This window comes from Schistocerca americana, chromosome X (assembly GCF_021461395.2).
Source record: "Schistocerca americana isolate TAMUIC-IGC-003095 chromosome X, iqSchAmer2.1, whole genome shotgun sequence".
Lineage (NCBI taxonomy): Eukaryota > Metazoa > Arthropoda > Insecta > Orthoptera > Acrididae > Schistocerca > Schistocerca americana.
Genome location: NC_060130.1, coordinates 246,207,762 through 246,228,484, shown reverse-complemented (window position 1 = coordinate 246,228,484; position 20,723 = coordinate 246,207,762). Strand labels below are relative to the sequence as shown.

The window sequence follows — 20,723 nt, the reverse complement described above, 5'->3', positions numbered from 1 at the left end:
ATTGCTATCGCACAGCGAAGGTATTGATGGCGCCTTGACGCTGGTATACTTTATATACGACCAGAACGTCCTTTGATATTCTTCCAGATTTCGAGACATAGTTTCGTTGTGGAATCTGGAAATATGGAAAGTACACCAGCAGCAAGACACAATCAATAACTTCACTGTGCCATACCAATGCTAACGTTGCTGTTGACGACGAATTAAATATTCCAAAATTCAAATCAAGAACAATTGCCAATATGCGTAGCTTAGAAGCAGATATCCTTCATGTTATGAAGCAGCTTAAACCACTTAATAAAGAGAAGACCTTCTGTTCAGATTGTATGCCAGTTAGGTTCTTTTCAGAGTATTATGATATAACAGCTCCATACTTAGCTATCAGATACAGCCGCTATTTCGACGAAAGATCTATACCTAAAAGACTGGAAACTTGCACAAGTCACACCAAGAAAGAAAATAGTAGTAATCCTCTGATTTACAGACCTATATAACTGATGTCGATTTGCAGTAGGCTTTTGGAACATATACTGTGTTCGAACATTATGAATTACCTCGAACAAAACGAGCTATTAAAAATAGTGACCACGTATCCAGAAAATCTCATTCTTGTGAAACACAACTAGCTCTCTATTTAGACGAAGTAATGAGTGCTGTCAACACGGGGTCTCAAAGTGCTTCCATATTTCTGTATTTCCATAAGGCTTTTGACACCGTTCCTGACAAACGGCTTATAACCAAAATGCGTGCCTACGGTGTTTCGTCTCTACTGTGCTACTGGATTCGTGATATCCTGTCAGAAAGGTCGCAGCGAAAGTCATAGAGTGAAACAGAGATGATGTTTGGCATTCCCCAAGGAAGCGTTATAGGCTCTCTGGTGTTCCGAATCTATATAAACGATTTCGGAGACAATCTGAGCAGCACTGCTAGATTGTTTGCTGATGATGCTGTCGCTTCTCGTCTAGTAATGCCATCAGAAGACCAAAACCGATTGGAAAATGATTTAGCAAGGTATTTGTATGACAAGAGTAGTGGAAATGACCTAAATAATGAGCAATGTGTGGTCAACCACATGAGTAATAAAAGGAATCAGTCAAATTTGGGTTACACGAGGTATTAAACATATCTAAAGGCTGCCAATTCAACTAAATACTTAGGATTACAAATACGAATAACTTAAACTGGAAAGATCGCATAGATAATGTTAAGGGGAAGGCGAATCAAAGTCTGCGCCTTATTGGCGAAACACTTAGAAGATGCAACAGGTCTACTAAAGAGACGCCTTACACTACGCTTGCCCGTCATGTTCTGGAATATTGTTGCGCTGTATGAGATCCTTACCAGACAGGATTAACGAAGGACATCGATAAAGTTCAAGGAAGGGCATCTCGTTCTGAATTATTTAGAAATAGGGGAGAGAGTGTCACAGATATGATAGGCAGATTAGGGTGCAATCATTAAAACAAAGGCGGTTTTCGTTGCAGCGAGATCTTGTCATGAAATTTCAGTCACCAACGTTCTCCTTCGAGCCGGCCGAAGTGGCCGTGCGGTTAAAGGCGCTGCAGTCTGGAACCGCAAGACCGCTACGGTCGCAGGTTCGAATCCTGCCTCGGGCATGGATGTTTGTGATGTCCTTAGGTTAGTTAGGTTTAACTAGTTCTAAGTTCTAGGGGACTAATGACCTCAGCAGTTGAGTCCCATAGTGCTCAGAGCCATTTTTGTTCTCCTTCGAATACAAAAATATATTGTTGACTCCCACTAACATAGGGTGAAGTGACCACCGTAAGAAAATAAGTAAAATCAGAGAATGCGCGGAATGAGTCAAGTGTCCGTTTTTCCCGCGCGCTGTTCGGGAGTGAAACGGTAGAGAAATTGTATGAAGGTCGTCGATGAACCCTCTCACGAAAAAGAGTAGTCATGTAGATGTAGACGTAAATGGATTAAAAGTATCTCTCATCGAAGTCCACGGTAAATATCGAACACCTATGAACCGTCGTTGATTATGAAGATTTTGGGTTCTTTAAAATATTGCATGTCTTTATGTTTTTTTCATTGGTTCTTCAACAGTGTCCTGACGTGCTTTGTGTATCATGGGGGATCTGTCCCGTCTCCAATTAACTGACTTGATATAAAACTCTCAGCTGCCATCAGTACTATTTCTTTGAATTTAAGGGACATTGGTTGACGTTTACATAATTAGTATGACAGGATTGGAGACTGTATCTCAGGAAGGTGTCAAGCGTTCTTTTATCCGCTTTTTTAAAAAGATATATTTTACGTGAATTTTTGTTGGTATTTGGATGTTACGGTATTCAGTCTCGCTACGATGAACTTGTGCTCACTAATTCCTATCCCTCTGTTTGCTCAAGACTGTTTATCGCTGAGAGCTCCAGCATGTTATTGAAGCTAGTTACACTTACGTGTGCATACTTCAACTAATTGCTCAAAATAAATTTTGGTGTAGGCATTAAGTACTCGTTCAGAGGAATATTTCATAACTGCAACACTATCTCTAATACGCCCAGCACCTTGGCCGTAACTATGCGTAACACTAAATCTTCATCCACCTATTTCTCTATTTCATCCATACGCTTTTCGAACAAACTACCCAGTAATCTGCGTCTGATCCTAAAAACACTGCATTCAAGAGGAAATTAAAGTTTTACCTATTTTGATCTAACTAGCATCCATCCCGTAATACCCTAGCTGCCTTCTGCCTGTCCAGCAGTGGACCAAAATTTGTGCCACGTTGTCAATACTATTCCAGCTTTCCTCGTACCTGTCTACTTCCGTATTTTTTCCATCTCATCTGCTAACTTCAGTTCTTCTCGTTATTCCTCACTCAATCAATTTCTTCTAGAGATCTGATAACTCCTGTACTGCTGCCATGCATTTCTGTTAATATGTCATTGCTCCCACCCTACTGGAATGTTACGTTATGTGAAAATTACCTAACACAAAAATAAGCCTGACATTACTGTAACACGATACGTTTATTACTATAGCAATTATTGTTTTTAGTATTATGTAGATTTCCTGTACTGTACACATTATAGTGTCAACTCCTTAAATATATTTAATTAGATGCAAGAGAGAGCCTGAAAACCATAATTTTGCCAGATGAAAAAAATGTATCACCAAATAAATAAATAAGATACTAATTAGCGAGGTGGTGATGGGGGTGAGGGATGTGCAAACCAGCAAGTTACTTCAATTAGATGCTCCTGATGGTAGTTATAGCATAAACTATTTATGGAGGGTGAACCCAACTAAATTTGCTAAAGTCATTGTCTGAGATTTTGGTACAATAGATCTGTCGTCTCCAGTGTGTTTTATAGAGTAATTGCATTTCGTTTGACTTATTTCCCGTACTTACCTTTGCATCTGTACTGCACACAAAATATCTGCACAACAATGAAAATTTAGACGGTATGCGTTGTATTTCTTGGTTGGAAAGATAATACTTGTTCCATTCACTCAAATAATTGTTCTTAAAAAGAACGACAACAGTCATGACCACTTTACTTTTCGCTCTGACACTTGCACTCGGTATTGCTCTGCCCCGTCTCGAGTTTGTTTTTCTGGAGGTCTTAGTCGTACAGTGTTATACAGCAGTAAGGATAGGTGTACCTATGGAGAAATGGCCGAAATGCACCTCGTGTATGTGTACACTGACCGCATTGGAAGAGCGGTACAACGACTCTGTGCTGAACTTTTCGTATGGAGACGGCACCGATATTGCAGCACTTTGGCATCTGAGTGTAGTTGTGTTACTCCGTGTCTTGCGCTGTATGTTTGGTGATCACATATCATAGTCTTTTCACTGCTCATTAACGGTTCTTCATATAAACAAAGGTAGTTGGTGCAACAAACAGAATTTGTTATAATTACATTATCATTCTGTAACGAGCTACCTGAGATCATTGATACTCAGTAAACATCCCTGAACAACCTCTGAAATTTTATACGTGGAGTTCGGATTCTCATTTTATACTTTTATGTATTGCCATAACTGTCATGTAAATACAGCGTGTCCAGCGAAGAAGTCCCTGGTTTCAAAATTAAATACCTCGAAAACTGAGATCGATAGACGAGTCCAATAAATGATATGTTTATTGCGAAAGCTGTAAGTATTTTATAAAGAAGTTATACAGAAGTTTCTAAATAGCTCGAAATGCTGCTAGCAGATGGCGCTGTAATCGCAATACGTAGTGCCTATCCCTTTCAGACCTGATTTTTTTTTTCTGGAGGTAGAAAAACTTTCTTTTATGCTGTAATACCCTTATGTGATTTTTTAATGATTTTAGATGCAAGATGTATACAAAAATATGTACCCGTTTTCAAAATATACTTTGTACATTTGGCTTCTTTTTGTGGACTAATATAACTAATTTTGAAATATTCCCTTTTGTAATAAATAAACTGGCCATTCAATAATTACCATGCAATATAACAATATTAATAATATTCATTTATACAGTGGAATATAGCTAACGAACTACTTCCTTATATTCTGGCGCTCATAAGCTGCTGTGCACTGTTGCACTGACTAGTTGATATTTTCATAGTGAAGCCAAACAGTTGGCAGCTCTTGTACATGATAAAAAGACTGAACATTCACAAATGTGTTCATGAGGTTTCCACTGAGGAAAAATATTTCTGTTCCAAGTAAGAGACAGTAAAATTTAATGCACGCAATTATAGCCAGTGGATCTGAAAGGGCTTAAATAGTGCCACGCAGCTTAGAGCGATGAGTTCCACCTTTGAAATTTGAATGGAGATTAGCTTATCAAAGGAAGAGGTTGAAAACATGTATTCATTTGTCCAGCGAAGAAGTCCCTGGTTTCAAAATTAAATACCTCGAAAACTGAGATCGATAGACGAGTCCAATAAATGATATGTTTATTGCGAAAGCTGTAAGTATTTTATAAAGAAGTTATACAGAAGTTTCTAAATAGCTCGAAATGCTGCTAGCAGATGGCGCTGTAATCGCAATACGTAGTGCCTATCCCTTTCAGACCTGATTTTTTTTTTTCTGGAGGTAGAAAAACTTTCTTTTAAGCTGTAATACCCTTATGTGATTTTTTAATGATTTTAGATGCAAGATGTATACAAAAATATGTACCCGTTTTCAAAATATACTTTGTACATTTGGCTTCTTTTTGTGGACTAATATAACTAATTTTGAAATATTCCCTTTTGTAATAAATAAACTGGCCATTCAATAATTACCATGCAATATAACAATATTAATAATATTCATTTATACAGTGGAATATAGCTAACGAACTACTTCCTTATATTCTGGCGCTCATAAGCTGCTGTGCACTGTTGCACTGACTAGTTGATATTTTCATAGTGAAGCCAAACAGTTGGCAGCTCTTGTACATGATAAAAAGACTGAACATTCACAAATGTGTTCATGAGGTTTCCACTGAGGAAAAATATTTCTGTTCCAAGTAAGAGACAGTAAAATTTAATGCACGCAATTATAGCCAGTGGATCTGAAAGGGCTTAAATAGTGCCACGCAGCTTAGAGCGATGAGTTCCACCTTTGAAATTTGAATGGAGATTAGCTTATCAAAGGAAGAGGTTGAAAACATGTATTCCATTGAACAAAATGTTTTTCTGCAATACCACAGATTAGATCACACTCCTACATCAACAACGTGCAGTTTTCGATTTAACCATGACGTGGCTTCTTGCCGTAGGAGTGTGTTCTAATCTGCGGAATTCCAGCACCAGAAAAACATTTTGTTGAATAGAATACATGATTTCAAACTCTTCCTTTGACACGCTAACCTCCTTTCAAATTTCAGTGCCGGAACTGATCGCTCTGAGATGCGGCACACTATTTATAGCTCTTTCAGATCCACTGGCTACAACTGTGTACATTAAATTTCCACCTTGAGAATCAATGCGTTTTTGGAAAAAAAGGTCTTATAAGCTAACTGGAAAGCCTACAAACTGTCTCCTTGCTCTCGCATATTCTAGCACACGAATTACCCTAAAAAAAGAGTATTAACACTCAAGTGTAATTTTTAACTAACTGCTGTACTATGTACAAAATCAGCATTTTTTTAAAGCTCGCTACAGTCAGTATATTTATAATGTAATGGCGGTTGGTTAAATAGTCTCAGTGTATTGCTCTTAAGAAAATGGTTCAAATGGCTCTGAGCACTATGGGACTCAACTGCTGTGGTCATAAGTCCCCTAGAACTTAGAACTACTTAAACCTAACTAACCTAAGGACATCACACACATCCATGCCCGAGGCAGGATTCGAACCTGCGACCGTCGCGGTCGTGCGGTTCCAGACTGTAGCGCCTTTAACCGCTCGGCCACTCCGGCCGGCTGCTCTTAAGACTAGTTAATGTTGACATTTAAATCTTTTCAAGCTACCCTTTACCAACTTACTTATTTTAGACGCATACACACTACGGCAGAATACAAGGTACCAGGATATAAATTTTTCTCTTCACACATACGATAAAGGAAAAAAAAGGAAACCCCGTGATGAGGCAGTGAAGTCGACTGACCGCTACAGATCTCAGATTCTCAGCTGCACTTCCTGCCGTTATCGACGGTCTGACCTTCGAGTCGCTACCTCTGATCAGGTAGCTCCTCAATTGGCATCCTGACCCAGCCCTTCCACCAAGGAAAAACCTCTGGCAGTACCGAAAATCGAAGTCGAGTCCCCCAATGAGGGTCAGTCGCATTGACCACTCACCTACTGAGACGGACTTACACATACGTTACTTTACGGAAAACATTTCTTCATGTAGTTAAGAGGACTTAAGGCAATGAGGTGTGGCATCTCCGACAGTCTAAGTCATTGCCTGTAATGAGTACATTAACATTTCGGCGATAAATGCATCCAAGAGATGACATGTTTTAATTTCGGCCACCGAATATATGGATACTGATTTACATTCTGAAATGGCATGGTGAATATGAGCGGAATCATGCTTTTTTCTTGTAGTATTATTGTTATTTAACTGCCGACACTGTACCACTTAACTGTTGGCAGTTATCACCAGAAGAATTAGTTAATGTTATCTTAACTTACTTTAATGAAGGAATCATTAAAAATTTTAACAGTACTAATGTTTTACAATTAAACAGAAACTGTTATGAGGTGACACTTTTTACCTTTTAATCTTTTGTGCTTTACTGGTAACTTAACAACAGATGTTTCAAAGGTGTTCTTTCCTTTCATTATGGTCACCCTACCTTTACCAGGAACTTGTACTCTTTTCGTTTTCGTCATCGAAGGAACACACACAATATATTTGTCTAAAAATTATGAAATATGTGAAAAAATAATAAGAGCGATGCCATTCCTTGTCAAAGGTTAAGCGTACCAATAAACGGTTGGCACACTCTCTCTTAGCATGTAAGTATTTTGATGGTCGAATGTGAATACAGTGTGTGTGGTGCATCAGTAGAATAGACATTTATTAATTATGCCACCGGTCATTTTTAATGATCACATTAGGTTATAAAAACATGAAAATACGATGCGTTTTGACTGGATTTCACGCACGAATCAGTGGCACAGATGTAACTCCAAACCTCAACCCTCCTCCCCCCCTCCCCAATGAATGAAATGCTGCTTAGCACCGTTAAACAACATAAATTTTAGTTGCAGATTCTTGCTTTGATTCTGCATATTATAAGCGCCATGACTAGTGAAACCCACTAGCAACGCCTCGCATTTTAATGTTATAAGTTAATTTTATCAAAATTAAAAGTGACATAATTAATAAATATTTATTCAACTGCGAATACCTTGTCGTTCAGGAATAGGGAACAGAGAATAAAAATCAATTATATAATTTAAAATTATTACACAGTATGAGTAAGTAGATTTGGTGATACTATTTCTATTATTCAACTATTTCATTGCCTTATTCCCTGTGGCAGCATTGGTGGAGAAATGTCCGTTGCTTTTAAAATACGCAACTCGTTAACGACGATCTTCGAGAGCCGTCCGAATAACTACGAGAAAGTTTATGTGTATTCACTCCTACAGAGCATATATAATAAATGCATCTCAAATAAACCTCGTTTTCTTAGATTACGATTACTAGATGCCTTTATAACATCTAGATTACGAGTCAGATAATAGAAAAACAAGCGAATCGAAAAAAAAACTAGTTTTCAAGGTTATCACATTTCTTGCACATCTAACGACTCAGGAACAAAGTTATTATAATCGACGCGACACTATGTCACCCAATCCGGAAGTCTCCAGAATGAGGTGTACGAAGGAGACGCGGGAATGGTCGGCAGCGGAAGGTCCCGTCATTGCTCGAAAGCAGAAGAAATAAGCCGAGGAATGGGTTAATATCGCCTGGACAGATTCTTCAGAGGGCAGGTGTACAGTCTGGAGCGCTGACGTTGCTGTGTGGCTTTGTCCTCGGGCGCGCCGTGCGGCCTAGGCTCCCAAGCGGCAGAGAAAGCCGCGCGGCTCGGAACACGACCACGCCTCCAGCTTCACTGGCTGCTGCGGCCCGATGCGCGATACGCCCACGCACCGTCGTTCCGACGTCGTCGCAGCCACTGCCGTTCCGGGTTGCTGGATCTTCGAACCATCGTCCCACAGCCACTCGGTGTCCCTTATTTGTCCGCCCAGCCACAGGTTCTCGTACACTGCAACATGAAGTTGTCAACTGCGTACCATGGCGCTCAAAAATGCTAGAATCTCTTTCGACAACTGCATACTGCTGCAACGCGAAGCGTCTATGCTTCCGTGGCTGGAGAAACCAACTAATCAAAAGTCTAATGAAACAAAAATGACTTCTCGGAAAGCAACGAGCAACAATAACACCTACATCTACACCGATGAGCCAAAACATTATGACCACCTGTTTAATAGTTGTTCCACTTTTAAAACACAGTAGAACAGCTGGTCGTAGGTTGTGTTTCAAAAATGAACAGCATAGAGACCGAAGTGATGACACTTCCTGCAGGACTTGACCATCGTTTTGCAGGACAATGCTCAAGTACGTACAGTGTAAGCTGTTACTGATTTGTTTGACGGATGGGGCTGCTAAGTGCTATACCACCTACTACACTCCCCTGACTTAAGTCCTCGTGAGTTCAACTCGATTTCTAAACTGAAGGAAACACTTCACGGCATTCGCTTCAGAATTGCTACAAATTCGTCGGGCAATAGACCGCGCCACTCGAACTGTCAACACAACTGACACTGCTAAGAGTATCCTACGACTTCCACATCGCTGGCAAAGGGTTATACACAATGCTGGTGACTACTTTGAAGGTCAGGAAATCTTTGAAACACGTATATATTTTGTACGAGCTATAAATAAATAGTTGCCACTATTAAAGTTAAAAAAATGGTTCAAATGGCTCTGAGCACTATAGGACTTAACATCTTAGGTCATCAGTCCCCTAGAACTTAGAACTACTTAAATCTAACTAACCTAAGGACATCACACACATCCATGCCCGAGGCAGGATTCGAACCTGCGAACGTAGCAGTCCCACGGTTCCGGACTGCAGCGCCTAGAACCGCAAGACCACCGCGGCCGGCTATTAAAGTTCCAACCCTCGTATTCACGTAAAAAGGTTGCAACAATAATCCTCAAATTTATTAGTTCAAACTAACCATGAGGACCTGGTGTTAAATTTTTAATCTTCAAGAATCAGACCCCTAGACAAGAAAAACTGGAGCCATCTCGACATGACAAGCTAAGTAAACTTGAATGTTTATTGTAATCTTCGCTCCTCTCAAATCGTCATGAAATACTTTGCTTGGACTGGACATCGTTTAATGTGGACAATAGATGGAAGTAGGAAAGAGGGGGGGGGGGGGGGGGAGATTACAACGAGCATTGTGCTCTGTCGTCCGATCTGCCACAGATCCCTGCCTGTCTGGAATTGCACACTGGAAGATTCTCCCAATCTCTACCTTTCGTGTCCAATACCATACGGCCTATTCGTTATTTCACCATCCTTCAACCACTTTCCATAGGTGGTCACCACAGTAGTTCGCCAAGAGGCGACCTACTTAGCAGTTTCAAAGATTCTCGTTTTCAGCATCAGCGCCACAACAGTGAGCCCTTTGTCAAAACCGTTTATATCAGTGGATTTCCGCATTTGCGGCCCACATCTTCGCTATAATGACTGCCCAATCGTCTTTATTTCGCCTACATTCTTTCCTTACTGCATCACGTGCTCGCAACACCAACAGGAGGCATTCAACTTCGCGATGGGCAGTGGTTCAAAAAAAATGGCTCTGAGCACTATGGGACTCAACTGCTGAGGTCATCAGTCCCCTAGAACTTAGAACTAGTTAAACCTAACTAACCTAAGGACATCACAAACATCCATGCCCGAGGCAGGATTCGAACCTGCGACCGTAGCGGTCTTGCGGTTCCAGACTGCAGCGCCTTTAACCGCACGGCCACTTCGGCTGGCATGGGCAGTGGTCATAATGTTTTGGCTCATCAGTATACCTACTTATAAGTACACCGTACTAAAACTAGTCACTTCGAGGTATGGTGACCATTTCTCCTTTGTTTTCTCGAATCTACTGACTCCCTTATTGACCGCCTATTTATCCCGTATATTTCGTCAGTGACCAATGCAATAAATATTAACCTGTGTAGTTCTATTGATAGTTAAGATTTCTTGACCGACACATCTCGAAGAGTTAGCGTATAATAATCAATACTATTGTCGACATCTAACCTACTGGATGCGCTTGCCTCGTACCGATCAGCAGCTATGGTATAAGTAACTCACGGAAATAACAAGGACTCACGAAGGTGGCTTATAGAGATGCTCATGTTTAAACATGCTCTTTACGTTATTTATTTCCCAGTTAACTCCCAGAACACAACAACGTTTCGCAACGCTTCGAAAGAGCCAGCCAGCCAATATGAAATTTTCCGGTCTGTGTATTCTTCTTTCCATAACCATAATGATTAAACTGTCCAGCGTTTACATGTGTCTTCATGTACTTCTAAAGTGAATCAATTTTCATCACTTGCACCTTCTCTCGGTTTGTGAAGTTACCCCAAAATATCATATTGTATGACATAATAGACTAAAAGTAGGCAAGCAAAGTATGCCAGTGTTTTTATCCTTGTGGCCACCTATTCCAAGAAAATAAGATGTTGTTGTTCAGTTAAAATTATATTGTGACTAATTCTTCCTCAATCATCCCTAAAATTCATGGTCATTTTCCCTAATACCGTATTGGTCGTCCTACTCCAAGGTAACACCTCGTCAACAACGAGTAAAACCGACTCTGGCCTTAATAACAGCCAGAATTCGGCGATAAAAAGAGTCCACAAGCTCCTTCAGGTATTCGATATCCAGATAAAACCACCTGATGATTAGATCCCGCAGAGCTAAGATATTACGGGACCGTAAATGTCTATGTTTCACCTACTGTTCAAAATAGTCTCAGACAATGCCTATGCGATTCAGATCTGGTGGTTTAGAGGGCCAATCGTGGTGCGACATGGCGCCTGAGTGTTTGCCAAACAAGGAATGTATTGTGAACACGACTTTTGTCATTTTGGAAGACTGAAGCGTCCAGAGCATGTTTACCATGAAGATATACAATAAAGGGCAACATTTGGTCATCGAGAATGGTGAAATAAACACCCAGGTTTACAACAACCTGAATGGGCCCACATCATGATACAAGAAACACGTCCCCAGACTGCGGTTGAGCACCTCACTGGGCCATAAATGTGCTCGGTGGTTTGAAAGGGGGCAAATTCTGGACTCGTCACACCACAGTACACACCTCCACTCAGCTACTGAGCAGTTTCCGTGTTGTGAGACATACGTTTTTCCTGGCGTATACTAGTCAAGTAACGTACGGGAATGTACGTAGGTGACGTAGCCCGGCTGCATTCCCGTAAGTTATTTTTGAGTTTCTGTGTTGTTTGCCCCATTGAGCATATGCAGCTTTATGTACCTCTGCGAGCAATGGCCCTTAACGATGTAGTCGACTTCAGATATCGACTGAATGCACTTTCTTTCGCTATGGTCCTCTGAAACGGGTTGAGATGGCTCTGAGCACTATGGGACTCAACTTCTCAGGTCATTAGTCCCCTAGAACTTAGAACTAGTTAAACCTAACTAACCTAAGGACATCACACACATCCATGCCCGAGGCAGGATTCGAACCTGCGACCGTAGCGGTCTCGCGGTTCCAGACTGCAGCGCCTAGAACCGCACGGCCACTTCGGCCGGCAGGTTGAGATGAACCTGCGTTCTCTAACAACGCAATATATGCCGTTTTTGAAACCGATAGTCATTGACAAGGTGTGGCGTGTGTCCGGGCCCTGTCGATTAGTATCTTTTCACGGCTACCGTTATTACGCCACGTTACATGGCTGTTGCGGATAGTGCACCGCCGGCCGAAGTGGCCGTGCGGTTCTAGGCGCTGCAGTCTGGAACCGCGAGACCGCTACGGTCGCAGGTTCGAATCCTGCCTCAGGCATGGATGTGTGTGATGTCCATAGGTTAGTTAGGTTTAACTAGTGCTAAGTTCTAGGGGACTAATGACCTCAGAAGTTGAGTCCCATAGTGCTCAGAGCCATTTGAACCATTTGATAGTGCACCATTCCTTGTAGACACGTTGGACGGTCCGTATTGATACACTGAGAACTAAGGGAATTTCATTGACTGTGTGGACATGGGCACGTTCGATCACGATAGCTCCTTTCCTTCCACTTGTCACGTCTCCACGTCAGCCCTTATTACTGCATAGATGCCGTTCAGCAGACTGATACATACAGGGTGATTCAAAAGTAACTGTACACATTTCGTGGGTGTAGTGAATGCATCATAGTAATAGCAAAATGCTAAACAAAGTTTTCTCCCAAACTGCTTTATTTTCGAGGTGTGATGCATAGTGTCTTTCGTGGTAGGCATTACATCATGGGTCAGTACAGGCTATGGGCGTGTCGTGCTCGCCTGCGTACCGACTGATGTGGCTTAGTACGCCTCTCTGCACTGCTGTAGGGGTTCCTCAATGAACTGTATGGTGCCTTCTTCGAAGACTGCAATTCCACCTATTTTACCTGCAGAAGGTACAGGATCTAGCTCCTGTAGACTACCCTAGGCGTTGTAATTTCTATCAGTGATTGTTCGAGCGCCATGCTGCTGATACACTGTTTGGTCGTCAAGTAGTATTTATGGATGAGAGCCTCTTTACAAGTGCGGGTATCGTGAACTCTCATGACATGCACGGGTGGGCGTATGAGAATCCTCACTTACTACAGTACGAGGATATCAAACTGGTTTTGCAATGAACGTTTGGTATGGTACAGTGACCAACCAGCTACTCGTATCGCATGTTATTCCACGGTGCCTGTCTGGCTGAGTGTATCGACAGTTTTTGGAACATTAATTGGGTGGTCCGCAACACGAACAAATTTATGGTTTATGCATGACGGTACCCCTGCTCATTTCAGTCGCAAGGCAAGAGAGTATCTCAGTGTTGCTTATCCCGGTAGGTGGATAGGTCGTGTAGGACTTGTTCCTTGGCCTGACAGTTCTCCGGATTTTAACCTCCACGGACTTCTACCTTTGGGGCTGTCTCAAGGAGCTCGTGCGTGGTGTTGCAACTGAGAATGTAGCACAACTACAGCAGCGAATTGAAAATAGCTGTTTAACTGTGCAGAATGATATGAGCAGAGCTTGAAACATTCTGAGAGTGCTAAGGCGTCGAGAACGTCACTGTCTTCATCTACAGAGACATGTTATGGGCTGTGATGAATTTCGTTGCTTCCTCAGAAGAATTAATTTTGCGTTGTTTGTGATGCACTTGTTATTCCTAGCCTATTGCACACCGCGGAAATAAAGCAATTTCAGACAAAACTGTATTTAACATTTTACGTTTATTGTGATACACGCACGAAGTGTGTACAGTTATTTTGAATCATCCTGTACACACCACTTCACTGTCAGGTCTTAGGTCAACGGTGGATGACCGCCTAATATGAGCTCTACGGCATCCACAGCTCCCCTAAGCGACCAGAGTGCTCTGTTTAAGAGCTGACTAATATCTTGTGCAGTGGGCTTATCAAAAAAGCGAAGGTGACTTAAAGGATGTCTCATGAAGAAAATCTGTACTAAATATAGGTTGACTCTTACACAGAAGATTACAGCAACCAGCCAATTTTTAAAATGCTATTTATTTATTTAAACAGCGCCGTTACCGGTTTCGAACCGTTAGGTTCATCATCAGACGGCTATTTCACGTTTTACATTACATTTCGTGTTTTGTTTCCCCACCTGACGAAACTTCCTTGGGGTGGCGATGCCCTACAACCAAAACAAGATGTGAGACAACGTCTTTTCAATTGTAATTGTCCCTCACAACGATTTTAAGTGATGTAAACAAATTATTATTATTAAATGGAAGATGTTTCGGTTACTTACAATGAAGAATCCACGCCATTACGTTCCAGTGCAGGTTGCTTATCATCTTGCAACATCCAAAACTGTATAATGCAATTTTTTGTGCATATATGTGCATTGTGTGCAGTTTGTGTATGTATCATTATGTACAGTTATATATATATATATATATATATATATATATATATATATATATATATATGCACTTTTCTATACATATATATACACAAAAAAGTGCATTACACAGTTTTGGATGTTGCAAGATGATAAGCAACCTGCACTGGAACGTAATGGCGTGGATTCTTCATTGTAGGTAACCGAAACATCTTCCATTTAATAATAATAATTTGTTTACATCACTTAAAATCGTCGTGAGGGACAGTTACAATTGAAAAGACGTTGTTTCACATCTTGTTTTCGTTGCAGGGCATCGCCACCCCAAGGAAGTTTCGTCAGGTGGGGAAACAAAACACGAAATGTAATGTGAAACGTGAACTAGCGCTCTGAAGACAAACCTATCGCTTCGAAACCGGTAACGGCGGTGTCTAAATAAATAAATAGCGTTTAAAAAGTGACTCGTTGCTGTAATCTTCTGTGTAAGAGTCAACCTATATTTTGTACATAGCCACGGGCTCAACATGTCAGTTTTTGGCAAAATAGCAAAATCAGTACTGTTTATATTTTATCTAGTCAGTTTCAGCTCTCGATGTTCATCAGAGACAAAGGTGTTGTCAGGAATTCCCAGGGAAACTGTTATTTTCTGTGTACGTAAATGATCTGGCGGATAGAGAGAGCAGCAGTCCGCAGCCGTTTGCTGCTGATACTGTGGTGTACGGCAAGGTGCAGTCGTTGTGTGGCTGTAGGAGGATGCAAGACGATTTAAATAAAGTTTCTAATTTGTGTGGCGAATGGCAGCTAGCTCTAAATGTAGAAAAATGTTAGTTAGTATAGATGAGCCAGTAATCAAACCTGTAATGTCAAATACAGCATTAATAGCGTGCTGCTTGACACAGTTACTCCGATTAAGCACTAGGCATAACTATTGAAAGCGATATGAAATGGAACGAGCATGTAAGGATTATAGTAGAGAATACTGCTCGAGTGTTTAGTGTCCACACCAGGTCGGATTAAAGAAAGACATTGAAGCAATTTAGTGAAGGGCTGATAGATTTGTTACCTTACGTTAGAACAACTCTCGAGTATCACGGAGATGCTTCGGGAACTCAATCAGGAATTCCAGGAGGGAAGGCGACGTTCTTTTTTGAGGAACAGTACTGAGAAAATTTAGGGAACTGGCATATGCAGCTGACTGGAAAAGATATACTGCCGCCAACATGCATTTCGCGGAAGCACCACGATGACAAGGTAGGAGAAATTGGGACTCGTACAGTAGGATATAGGCCGTCCTATTATCCCTCGCTCTATTTGGAATGGAACAGGAAAGGATATTAGTAGTAGGGGTACTTGGTACCCTCTGCCACGCACTGTACGGTAGTTTGCGAGGTATGTATATAAATGTAGATAAGCACTCCACTACGGGTGAAATATTTTGTAAAAAGAATGTTAGATCAGATGGTAGTTTTTTCTCGGTGTGTTCTGGAAATTTTCAAGGGGTGTTCAAAAAGAAACGAGCCGGAGTCTGGAATGCGCAAACTGGTGACAGGAGGGTAATATCGTGGGGTGTGTAACGAGGTGTGGTTTCGACCAAAGCGTGGAAGTTCACAGCCCTTCGCTAGAGGGCACGAGTGCACGTCACGTGACTATAAAGAGCTAGCAGCAGCATGCATCAACCGTCCAACGCTGCCAGTTGCATTGCAAACAGTAACATGGAGGTGTCAAAAGAAGAGCAATGACGTGATGTTCATTTTCAGACAGCGGAAGGAGTAGGAGGAAGGGACATTCATCGACGAATGTGACAAGTGTACGGCGAACACTGCATGTCCCTTGCAAGGGTCAAGGCGTGGTACAATCGCTTCAGGGAAGGACGGGTGTCGTTATCCGATGATGCGCAATCTGGAGCACCACACTGCATTACCGATGACGTCATCCAGCTGGTGGATGCACTCATTACCAAGGAGAGCCAAGTGACAGTGAAAGCCATTGCCGCCTTGGTCGGATTGAGTGTCGGAAATGTCCATACCATCATGAAGTAACGACTGCACATGCACAAAGTGTGTGCCCAATGGGTGCCCCACAGTCTTTAACCACACCAGGAAGCATGTCGAATGGCCCACTGTCTCGCTAATCTGCAGTGCTATGCCCGGGAAGGGAATGCGTTCCTGGCACGAGTGGTGGCTGGAGATGAGTCATGGTGTCATCACTTCGAACCAGAATCAAAACGAAAAAGTCTACAGTGGAAGCGTCCAGGGTCACCACCACCAAAAAAATCAAAGGCCATCCACACAAGTTATGTTGACATTCTTCTTTGACCAAGATGGCTCCCTTCTGATTCACTTGCTGCAGCACGGGACAACAGCGAATGCCCAGCGTTACTCGCAAACCTCGACCACCCTTCGCCAAGCGATCAAATCAAAACGACCAAGCAATCTCACCTGTGGGGTCATTCTGCTCCACGACGATGCAAAACCTCATACGGTCAACACAGTCGCGGCACTCCTGCAGAAATTCAAACGGGAGGTTTTCGGCCACCCTCCATACAGTCCGCACCTCTCTCCCTGTGATTACGCCATTTTTGGTAAAGGCTCTCAAGGGCAAAATATTCACCTCGCACGACGACGTCCAGCTGTACGTGCGGAACTGGTTAACATCGCAGTCCCGGGAATTTTATGATACAGCCATTCACCGCCTTGTGTCACAGTGGGACAAGTGTCTCAACATCCAGGATCAATACTTCTATCATAGAGGCACTGGTTTCTGTAATTATGCCTCCGGCTCGTTTCTTTTTGAACGCCCCTTATACTTGCTATTTTAACAAAAACAGCCATAACAGATTGTCACGTTATGAGATCAAGTTATAAGTTAACTAATGGAATAGTTGCATGAAGTATAGTGACAGTCGTTTTTAGAACGATGTTATTACAGCCAGTATCATGCAACATATGAGGTTGCTTAGTCTGATGTTAAAATTAAAACTCACCTTTTCCTATGCCATTCAGCCTCTGATTCTCCGACGGATCCAGTTGAGCGAGTTGTCCATTGTTGTGCCTACATATTTCCGAGGCCTCGTCCCAAATAAGCTTGTTCATGACAACAAGGTAATTAACATTACCGAAGGTTAGTTTTTCTGTTTCTAGTAGTGATACGTTAGCGCCTGAAACCACAAATATGCCACAGTTCCTGTAAAACAATTTATTACCAAGCAGAACCATCGTAAAATGTTATTAAAGTGTACCTAAAGGACAGCCCGAGGTTTGAACTTTAGGTAGTTTTACAGGAGGCATAAGAAAATTCTGTATTCCGTTATGACATATAGATACTGAATTACCTAGTCTTATTACCTTATGAACAATAATAAGAAGGAATTTGTGAGAGAAATATAATCTTATTTTCAGACATTGGAATCTGCCCCTAAAACAATCATGCTCTGTGAAAGTTTTGAATCATTATACCTTATAGAATATAACTCTTGCAAAGTATACATAGAATTCGAAATGTAACCTGTAGTGAAACATTATTTACACCGTGCGTGGGAGGAAGCAAGATTGATTTAATTATAAAAATGGCTCTGAGCACTATGGGACTTAACATCTATGGTCATCAGTCCCCTAGAACTTAGAACTACTTAAACCTAAGTAACCTAAGGACATCACGCAACACCCAGTCATCACGAGGCAGAGAAAATCCCTGACCCCGCCGGGAATCGAACCCGAGAACCCGGGCGCGGGACCGCACGACCACGAGCTGCGGACGATTAAATTATATTATAGTTTTTGAAAATCTATCAATATAAAATTTATTATACAGCGTTATTCGTAATTATGCGGAAACTAGAAGACATACAGCAAACAGACAAATATCAGTGGATGGAGTATCTCTTCAAGTTTTTAACTCTCACTGCATGTGTTCAATATGTGCAGCGGCTGTGTCGCTGCAAATGTCAATACGGGCGGAAGAGCACATGAATCGCTTACTGCAGAAAGCAGCTAGACAGAAATTTATAAATCTCCGTTTTTTTTACTATTTTGGTTCTGAGTGGATCACTGCACTGTTTACCCCCAAAAGGAAACCTGCCTGCGCGATAAACGGGTTTGGCAACGCCGTCAGTTTTACGTTTACTGCAGATAGCGAACTAGTTCGGGATATGTTTGTGGAAGGGGGAAAGATACTACACAGTGGATGGCATTGTTGAACTCATAAAACATTCCTCAAAAAACGAGAAGACGTTTTCCATTGTTCAAATGAAGATGGATTATTGTATAGACTGCAGTTTCTAGTGGCCTACATTCTACAAAAGAACCTGCCTGAGCGATGATTAGAGTAGTAAAGTTGTTCCGAGACACCTGAAAAGGTCTCTCTCCATTTCAAAATACCATGAATTGACCTTTTCAGCTGAAAATCCGGATAGTGTTAAGTGCAACATGAATATTACTGGCTTGAATATGGATATTTTTAGGCTGAGAAAAGCTGTACAGCCCCTGGAACTCCCTTCAGAGATATCCTTCATATCGGTACTGCCTATAAATAACAAGAAAATGGATGACATCAAGAAATCTATCGTCTATATCATCATGGCCAATAACAACGGCAAATCGTTATGCAGATGAAGATAACTGAGTAATGCAACTATGCAAAAGTCAAATATTATCCAGAAACATGTAAAAATGTTTATTACAATAAAAGACGTTAGTATGTAAAATTCTAACTTAAAACAAGGAACTTAACCCCAAAAATTAATTTGAAAATCTAGTGTACTGCAGAATGGGAACATGTGGAACATCAAAAAAGTCATCCCAGTCTTTCCATCTACTTCATACGCGTGCATAATAAGCAAGTGTACCTACATCAAGAAACCAGAATTACATGTCAGGAGATAAATCGCATTAAACCGGTATTATTCAGTTATTTATCTCTGCTGTAAAAGGAAGAAATGTCGACATGTTGTCAGCAAGTGGTTTACATGCATGCAATTCATTGAAGTCGAGGAAGGCTTAATGGCAGCGGAAGCTAGGGAACTCTTTTTGTAGGGTCGCCTACCTGCAGGTCCGAATCAATTCGATGCGAAGATACGGATCGGACGATTTGTCTACATGTTCTGACACGTTTGCCCCTAATTGCGAGCCGTTTGTCAAAATATTACGAATTGAAATATCTTTTCACTGATAAGCGCGATTTTTGTTTATGTCTTGTACTTTTGGCGCAGCCGTCTTATGAAATTTCGGAGGTACTTAATTAACAACACTCTATAACGTAGCTATAGGAGAAATTAAAGTACATGGTTACAACTCTTGCTGTAACATGAAACCTGTTAACTCTAAAACATAAATAGTAAAGGTGAGCAGACAAAACATACTTATTCAATGCTCACTTAACAATGAGCTACTAGACATCATCGAATCCTTCACACACTTACAGTGCAAAATTACGTCAAATGGAAGATCAGAAGGATATTGCAAGCCGCACCTACCAGAGAAGGGCTCCTTTTAACAAAAGAAGAAACATTTTTACATCTAGCTGCATATGCAAACATCTCTGGAAATATCTTATAAAGAGGTTTATTTGCTACTGTGCGGAAGTGAAACATGTTGGACACACGGAGAAGCAGAAAAACACAAAATAATGACCTCCGAGGTGTGGTGCTACCGCAGAATACTATACACAGTGTGTCGCAATTCCGTTAGGAGAGTGGCTGTGAAAAAGAAAAGTCACGGATTATATTCCACAAAATCTTTGTATTTATTCAAAATAGTCTCCTCCTGAATCAGTAGACAGCTAAAATCGTTTTAAAAGTATTTTGAAACAGACGCTATAGTCCTTTTTTGGAATTCGATTTAGTACTGCAGTGAAACTTTCTTGCATTTTCTCAGTTTAATAGTAATTGTGCCCTTTCATTGCCAATTTCGATTAAAGAAACAACCATAAGTCGGCTGGGGTCAAATCCGGCAAATACAGCGGGTAATCCAGGACTGTGATCCATTTTCTGGCCAAAAACGTGCACACGATCTTCACTTTGTGGGTTGGGGCATTGTCTTGGACGAGCGACCAGGATCCTGCCTCTCGGTACTCGGGTCGAATGTGATCAGTCCTCGCCCACAAACGATGGGAGATTCAAAAAAGTTACTGTAGCCTCGCTGCTCCACCGCCTTTTTACGACAAGTGTCAGACACGTACTGTTACATTCGTGACCGGAA

The 20,723-nt window shown here is 41.4% G+C and overlaps 1 protein-coding gene across 1 annotated transcript in view; it reads right to left on the bottom strand.

The window, feature by feature from the left end:
• Positions 1-8,146: 8,146 nt before the first annotated feature.
• The window catches only part of LOC124554694, a 30,435-nt gene continuing 17,858 nt past the window's right edge, over positions 8,147-20,723 (bottom strand). The window contains exons 2-3 of the mRNA XM_047128319.1: positions 17,513-17,686; positions 8,147-8,655 (exon numbers count right to left, since the gene is read on the bottom strand). Coding sequence (XP_046984275.1) covers positions 8,441-8,655; positions 17,513-17,621 — 324 coding nt within the window. The 5' untranslated portion in view covers positions 17,622-17,686 and the 3' untranslated portion in view covers positions 8,147-8,440. The remainder of the gene's footprint in view (positions 8,656-17,512; positions 17,687-20,723) is intronic.